Raw genomic sequence first — 8,414 nt, forward strand, 5'->3', positions numbered from 1 at the left:
ACGCTACCAGAGTGGGAGGTCCGAAATCCAAAATGGTCCTGCTAGCACAGCATCGCCCCGCCCGCACCTACCTACCCCAGTTTTTCTACCTCCGGCTCCAGGCAGCCACACCCTAACCAGATGTGATTGGTTGAGCTTCCCCATCACAAGGCTTGCATGCTAAATGTGGATTTTGAAAATGAGAGCATGGGGGGTGGTCATTAGAGGGTGTTTTTTTTTTTTTTAATGGAGACAAGGCATGACCAGACTTGCTTGGAACATGATCTCCATCTTAGGGGAGAGGTGTACTCCAAAAAGCTAGGACAGCAGCGGGGCTTGGCTGGAGGCAGGTCTGGTAACTCATCTGTGGAAATGAATGCTTTCATATGAAGTAATGCGTGATAGGGGTTTCCAAATGTCCCCACCTTCCCTGAACCATGGCTTCCTTAGACATATGCTTGCTTACTGCCAGGGCAAGGCATACAGAGCACTCTGTGACTTCCTGAGAACTAACTTAAAGGGAGCCGGTTCTGTTTGTCTTGAGTTTGGAAAGAACTGTTTCTCATGAAGCATGGTATCCGCTGGATAAAGTTAGAAGTGAACAAATCTTATTTCTCATTGTAGCCCAGCTGGTTTTTCTATGATTCTTCTATGGTGCATTACAGAAGGTGTCTGTCTGAGGTAACAGAAAGTCTTGAACACGCCCTTGGTCTGATGGGAGCTTTCGCAGTACCTGCTTACCTGGAGTGACACACTCGGTCTCTCTAGCCCATGGTGTCCTCATCTGTAAGAGGCATACAGGCTGGTGAACAGCTCAGAGATAGAGGCACCTAGCCCTGGGTACTGGGTTCCACTCCCAGCTCCACTTCAAGCAGAACTACCATAACAAGGCACCTAGGTACTCTGATCCCTAAAATGCTCAGAGATCAAACTTTATAACCCTTTCCTCCCAGAAAACTGAGTGACCTTGGATTTTTAAGGTGAATTCCTTTAAGTTTTAAAAATAATTTAGTGGGGACCTGAGTTCCCTACCTAGTCCACTCTTTAATGCCTGGTGTGGTGATGCAAGCTGGGGAGGTGAGGCTAGGTGGCTACTTGGGCTCCCTGGCAGGCCAGCAAGCCTAGCCTAAGGTAGGAGCGCAGGACCTAGTGAGAGATTCTGTCTCAAAAACCAGGCTGGATCATCCTAAGAAAAAGTACCAGGGTTTGGCCTCTGGCCTCCGCACACATACCAACACCATATGCATCAGTCGCCATAATTGAGAGAGGCGGAAGAGGAAGCTGAAGGATTGCGGTTGCGGTCTAGGCCAGCCTATGTCAGATACTGAGTTCCACGCCATCCTAGGCCACAGCATGAGACCATGTCTCCAAAGAAAAATAAAAAAAAAAAAAAAAAAAAAAAAAAAAATTTCCTTTTTTTCTGAAAAATATTTCTTGGAAAGTACAGAACGCTAGTTGGATGCTTGGCCACTGTAAGAACTAAAGCAGAGCGCACATTTAGAAATTGACTTTGACTCGCTGTGAGGAGCTGGGACTCGGGAACCGCACTTAAACCCCTGTGGATTCTGCTAAACCTGACATCAGGGAACTAGCAGTGCTTTGTAAATCTGGAGAGCTGAGCTGCGTAAAAACCGATTCCCGGAAAACTAACAAGTCGATGACTCCTTTTCCTTCCCGAGGACTCTTGCGTCTGCAGATGCAAAGGGGGTTCTGGGGCTCCGGTAGAAAGGAGGGTGAGGGAAGTTTCTGCGGTTTCTCAGCTCCCCACCTGCTGGTCTGTCTGCTTCCTGCGCCGCGCAGTCTGCCAAGAGACTGGTCCTCCCTCCCTCCCTTCCTCCCTCCCTCCCTCCTCCCTCTCCTCGCGGGGAAACCACGCCGTCTCGCTGCGATGCTGTCGGGCCGGCAGACCGCGCGCAGCCAGCATCGCGGCCGCGGTCCCCGAGTTCCGCTGCAGGTCGCGCCCTCGGCCGGGGCGTCCCCGTCGCCGCAGCCCCCGGGGCTTCTCGCGCGGCGGCTGGGCTGCTGACCGCTGCGCTCGGCCGCTATGTCCACCAAGGTCAGGAAGTGCCGGGAGCCCGCGAGGGTGACCTTGTCTGCGCCTGAGGAGGAGGAGGATGGCGAGGCCGAGGGAGCCGAGTCGCAGCGCCGCCGCCGGGGCTGGAGGGGTGTCAACGGCGGGCTGGAGCCGCCCTGCCAGCGCGCGCCTCCGTCCCCGGGGCCCGACGCGTGAGTACCCAAGCGCGGCCGAGCGGGGCGGGCGGGACCTGGATCGGGACCTGCTAAGCGAGGCTCCTTTCCGCTTGCCTGGAGGATTCGGGCTCGGCGCCCCGGTCCTGCTGAGCCGGGCCCAGCCGGGCTCACCGGCTCACGTGCATGCACTGCCGGCAGACGGTCACCGACGGCGGGACTCGGGCAGAAAGAGCGGCCACCCGGGCTAGGACCCCGGGAATCGAACCCCGAGTTACCTGGAGGTCGTGGACCCTACTGTATGCGCACGACCCGCAGCGGCCCCGCGGCGGCTGGCGGGTGCCAGTCGCCTCTCCTGCCCGTCAGGGTAGAGGGCAGGGAGTGGGGCTCGGCGGGGCACAGTGCGGTGCTGAGCGCACAGAGTGGGTGGAAGGCTTCCCCGGCGGCGCACTCACACCCAAACCCCGAGGACAGCAGCTGAGAGGGTCGCTTAGGGCCAACTTGGGGCGGTGGTTCCCAGATGGCACAGGCCCGGTGACTCTTTCTCTTCCCTCCAGTCCTGATTTCTTCCTCCTCCAATTTCTGCTTTCTTCTTGTTTCCTCTCGGCAAAGTTGACAAAGCAGTTGACAACCGAGGGAGTGAGCAAGAACCCATTTCCATTTCCAACACTGACAGCATCCAGGCAGCTTCCAGAGACAACGACGCAGAGGGCGCTGCTCTGTTTTCCCTGGCGTTGCGCTGCACTGGCTGGAAGAGCCTGTCCTGGGAGGAAGGGTCTCGGGCCTGGGGACCCACGTCCGTCGTGGCTGCCAGGTGGCTTTCCGTCCGGGCACGGGCTCTGCAGCGCCGCCTACTGCCCCAAGTCTGTCCGCTGCCGGGTCCGTGGCTAGGGGCGGTTCGACCCACGGAGAACTCGAGCCCTAGTCAGGCTCCGTGGGACTTAACGGGCTGGTAGGGAATATAAACAGAAATCAGTAACTGGCAGCGGATCTTTCAGGAAAGGCCACGATTTAAAATCAGCTGCGCATCCTAGCAGAATTCAGTGACTGCTCAAAAAGCGTGCGGAGGAAATGGCCCAGGAAATGGAGAGAAGGGAGGCGCATCCTTTGGGATTACATCCCTGTTGGCTCGCTTCCACCATCTAAAGTTTCAGAATATCGTCCGCTTTTTTCTTTGTGCCAGACTCGGTTTTATGAACATGTATACTTTCTTGATTTTTACAAAATTATTCTATTACCCCAAACAACAAATAAATAGGTAACACTTTTATCCGCGAGTAGTGCAGGTTAGAAATTACTGCTCTTGCTTCTGAAGTTTGAGGTCAGTTATGCCAAGCCAGAAGCTGGTTCTCTTGGAGTCTGACTACGTGACTACTGTCATCGCTCCTTTCCCACGTGTACCAACTACACAATGCAACAATTGTGTCCTTTCTTATTTTTTTAAGGTCACCCAGTGTCAAGTAAACTTAAAGGAGCACTCTTTTCACGTTTACTTGACGCTTGGTGACATCAGAGACGGTTTGCTCCCTGCTGCAGAGCCACTCTGTTCCTCCTCTTGTGTTGGGTAAAGCCACGACGTCTCTGCTTAAAGGCACTGTTTAAAGTTGAGCGGTTCAGCCTTGGACTCAGCATACGTGTCAACGGAGCGGAGCCAACCCCAGGGTCTCACTCAGTGACCCAGTGGCACAGCTGAGCTTAACACTCAGCAGAATCGTAAGACTAAGACCCCACTTTCTTTTCAAGTCCTTATTTTTTCATTTTTTTTTTTTTAGGTTTTCAAACAAGTCATGGGTTTCCTTACTGTCTTTCTCTTTCCACTCTTCCCACACTATGCTCTCCTGTGCCGGTTCCTCCCCTGCACTCGGTCTCCTCCTTCCCCTAATTTTCCCCTCTACTTATTGAATGTATCCCGTTACTATATTTCCCTCCTCCCCGGACATCTCTTCCTCTCCACTCAATCCTCGTTGTAGTTTTATGACAGAATCAACACGCGCGGGCACGCGCGCGCACACACACACACACACACTTCTGTTGCTTATTTGTTTGGTCCACATTCCAGATTTCCACTTGGGAATTCTAATAGAACTGAAGGAGGAAGAGTACCATCTGTTCTGTTACAAGTGAGACAGACATCTTCATCCTTTGATGGGACTCTTGATTCAACCATTGCCTCAAACAAAGCTGTTCTGTCTCATTTGTTTGCAAACTGGGGCCAACTAGCATCATCAGAGAAAGATCATTCAAAAAATTTTCAATTATTAAATACATCTGACAAGCATAGAAAGGGTTGGAGGTGTGTTCTCATGAGCTTCTGCTCCAAGATGTTCTCAAGGGGGCCCTTGTGCAAGCATGATACAATAACCCACAAAAATGAGGAGAGAAACTTCCCTCCATTTGTGAGGCAGAGTGGGAAAGGAACTGGGCATGGACAATGATGACATCAGTGTGAAGAATGTGAGTATTATTCAAGACCATATGAAAGTAGGGCTGTGACGTGCTAAGTGCAGAGGAGAGAAGGTGATTTGTTTGTGGAGATATTAAGGAAACCAATATGAACCTGGAGGGGTCACAGGATGAGACGAGGTGGGCAGTTAGTCCACGTTCCACCACTAAGAATGCCAGGCATGTTTCAGGAGCGCATTAGTTGAGTCTGGTTGGAGCATAAAGTATGTGGAGGAGAGCATGAGATTTGAAGACATTTTGATGGGCTGCAGGGAGCCTTCGACCGTTTAGAAGCAGAAGCAATGTGATCGAAGTCACTCTGTGCAGCAGAAACTGCAAGGAAGTGGCCGTTGCCAGAACGTGAAGGAACAAATCAGGAGGCTGCTGTAGCTGTCAGTGCCTGGGATCGGTCACAGGGTAGTGTCAGTGCGACAGAAGGAGTCTGGGAGAGGGAACGTGCGAATGAAATCTATGAGGTTTTTTTTCCCAATGTACTCCGCATGAAGAATTCTTAAAGAAGCTGGGTTAGGGGCAGTTTGGGTATCCTGACATGAATAACCAGGGCCATTGTTGAAAAGAAAGGAGCCGTGGGAAGATTCTGACTTTTCAGATGGTTCTCCTCATGGTGTCCAGCAAGAGATGGGAACTCCGGGCTGGAACTGGGAAGAAGGTGAGAGCTGGCTGTCAGGGGACTTGTTCAGGAGTTGTATGATCACACGAGACTGTCCCAAAGAACCGTGAAGACAGAAACAGAGGGAGTGTAAATTAGTGCCTTGAGGGAAAACTGATCTGATGGACAGACGGGGAAGAGGGGCAAGGGCAGGGTGGTGCTAACCCTGGGCTGCCCAGAAAACTTGGGTAAAACGGAAACATTGGCAGAGTGGTGGCAAATATCAAGACAGCAGATGCTTATGAGTCTACCGTAAACACGAATAAACCTAGTATGTGTGAGTTATCGCAGTTCTCAGAACGCTCTCATTAACAGAGGCTGACTTCTAGAAAAGGGAGCTCTGTGCCCAAAGCTAGTTATAATGAAAACAGCAGTTTGTGTTTATGTAAGCTCTGGCTTGAATCACGGCTCCTTAGAGCAGGTCTCGTCACTGTGGCTGACAAATGAGGAAATCAATATACACAGCCACATAGTTCCTAAAAGTTGCTAAGCAAGTCACAGACAGCTGTTGATGCGCAACTATTTGAAAGGGTGGCCGAGGGCACAGCGTGTCGTATCCTATGCGATCTAGTAGGATGTTAGTTTCTGTGGGCTGATTTGGCTGTGGGATGAGGGCCTCTGGTAGGGATTGGGTTAGTTATCAGACTTAAGTAACCCTCCTCCCTCCCCTGGAGGAGAACTCAGGCTCTCAAGTGACTGTTGCGTCTCTCTAAACTGGGAAAATTCTGGTTATAAAGGAAAAGGCGGGCTGCTTTACAATGATTAATTTTCACGCAGAGCGCAGAGTGGCCCTAAGCTGAAGACCTTTAGTAATTTGGCACTTTGCATTTTACCATCAGCTCTGTACCCTGGAGGCACAGCTTCCTTACGTGTAAGAGAAAGTTGTCATTTTGTTGGTTTGTTCTAAATTATTTTTATACAATGTCAAAGTAATACACAAATATAGCTTTGCCTGTTAGAGCACTAAAAAGCGTTTGCGAATGGTAAGCCCCAGCCATTCCCTTCATCCTCCTGTCTTTTGTTGACTTCTCCTTCCATCCACTCTGTTCCACCGCATCGGGTACTGACATTTTGTTACATATAGCATTGAGATACCATCAGGAATCTTGAGAAGTTTTGCTAACATATACCTCTTATTTTCCCCTTATCTCCCACAACACGATTTGTTACAATTTCTGGCCAACATCTTAAAGACTTCATTATTGAGTTGTGTGACCAAAATATAATAATATGACTACATTTCTTCTATAGTTCCATATTTTTTTGAACTAACTATTTGACACATTTGGGTTTTGGATTTTGAGCTAAGTCTTCTACAGTCTCCAATTGAGAATATTTTCCTGAAAATATTCCTTCCAGATTTCTCTGACTTGCTTTGCATGTGGCCTTTTAGAATGGTCTCTGTATGCATGCTCTTCTCAGGCTGTGCCTTGGGGGGCGCCACCTTTTCCCTGGGGAACCGAATACTTGGTGGACCCTTTGACTTGGAGTTCCTTTGTCCTGAGAAAATTGTCTTGTATTCACTCCTGAAATGTTCCTTTTGTTGTTGCAATGCTTCTTAATCACAATTTTCAGTTTTCCTTCTCTGTTTCTTTCCAGAAGTCCTATTATTCTAATGTTAGATTTCCTAAGCTGGTCTAGTTTGTCTACCTCTTCTCTGCTATTTTTCAATATTTACCATTTACATTATTCTTCCCAAAAATCACGTGCACAGGGTCTGGGTATTAAACGGAGGGTCCTGTGTTTGCTAAGGACATGGATTTACACTAAGCTCCACCCTCAAGGCCCAGCTAGCTGTTACAATGTTTATCTCTAAAACCTCTTTTCTTAAGTGTGTTCTTTTTGTAGCATGTTTTTTCTTCTTATTTCAGGGATGTGCTTTTAAAAATTACATTTCTCGAGGTGGGGGTGCGGACTGATAAAACTGCTGTCAATGTTATGGAAGTGAACATTTGAAATTCTTACTGATTCATGCCTGCCCTGGAATACCCACTTCTAGTGTGTCTTTTTTTTCTGTGTCTTCAGAGAGTCCATATTCTCTCTCTCATAGAAGAGTGTAAGGATTGTCATTTGATTGTGTCAGCTGGGGTTCAGGACCTAGGGAAGCACTTCGACCTCTTCCTTGCCCAGACTTCAGCAAGTCACTCCTTTCAGATGGAGCCTGATTTTTCCTTTCTAGAAGGCCCTGAACTTCTCTGCCAGTGCTGACCTGCTTTCTGCGGTGCTGTCTGGAATACAGCACCTTTCTTCTAAGTAATGAGCTTCTCTATGACCTCTCTTGTTATCTCCCTCATATATCATGATATTACAGATGTCTCTTGTTTTTATGGGCTTTGCATTACTCTTTGTTTTCTTGCCTGTGGAAGAATTTTGGAGAGAAGGGGGATAAGAAAGTCTTTTATTCCTTTGCTTGAAACCAAACACCCCTATGTTTATGTTTTGTTTATTTACTTACTGACAGTACTTTTTTTTAAAATAACAGAACCGAGATTGCAGAGGGAAGAATGCTCGCAGTCATGACATGGTTTTAAACAAAGGGGTCGAAAAGGTTTCCACAGTGGTGTAAGGACCCCCACGTCCCCATCCCAACCTATCTTAGAACTCCTCTGCACTTAACAGACACTGAGTGTTCTGAAGAGGGGTCTCATCTTTGAGATGGAAGCCATGCCCCTTGCTTTCTTTTGCAAATTAAGAAGTTGAAGCTACAACAGGATATCTAAACCACAGCATCTGAAATATCCAGGTTCCCAGGGCTGTGCTGTTTGCGCTGTGGCCTCCTTTAGTTAACACATTTATCTCTTCCTCAAAGACATTTTAAAATAAGTTTACTCCAGGGAAGAGCAATATAGGGAACTATTAATTAGTATTAACTCATTTGTGAGAGCCAATTAAGTCATGGTCGCCACGCAGCTGCTGATGGCAGATCAACTTGAGAACACTTGGGCGGTGCATAAAAGGATCAAGCCAGGGCAAAGGAGAGAAGAGGACCTCTCCAAAAGAAAGTGACCTTGCCATGTGTTACTGCCATTATTCGGCTCAGTACTGCAGAGGTCCCAATCCTACACTGCCCAACCCCTGAAAAGGAGGATGTCAGGGATTTTCATTCCTGTGATGGGATAGCAAGTTTTTCATTCTC

At 48.8% G+C, this 8,414-nt stretch overlaps 1 protein-coding gene across 3 annotated transcripts in view; it reads left to right on the forward strand.

Moving 5' to 3' along the window:
- The first annotated feature begins 1,821 nt into the window (after window positions 1-1,821).
- Window positions 1,822-8,414, forward strand: part of Trpc3 (transient receptor potential cation channel subfamily C member 3) — a 67,953-nt gene continuing 61,360 nt past the window's right edge. Inside the window, exon 1 of one of the 3 annotated variants that reach the window (XM_026777635.1) lies at window positions 1,822-2,205. In XM_026777635.1, coding sequence (XP_026633436.1) covers window positions 2,024-2,205 — 182 coding nt within the window. In that variant the 5' untranslated portion in view covers window positions 1,822-2,023. The remainder of the gene's footprint in view (window positions 2,206-8,414) is intronic. The other 2 variants (XM_005370393.3, XM_026777634.1) reach the window with 2 other exon arrangements.

This window comes from Microtus ochrogaster, unplaced genomic scaffold (genome assembly GCF_000317375.1).
Source record: "Microtus ochrogaster isolate Prairie Vole_2 unplaced genomic scaffold, MicOch1.0 UNK78, whole genome shotgun sequence".
Lineage (NCBI taxonomy): Eukaryota > Metazoa > Chordata > Mammalia > Rodentia > Cricetidae > Microtus > Microtus ochrogaster.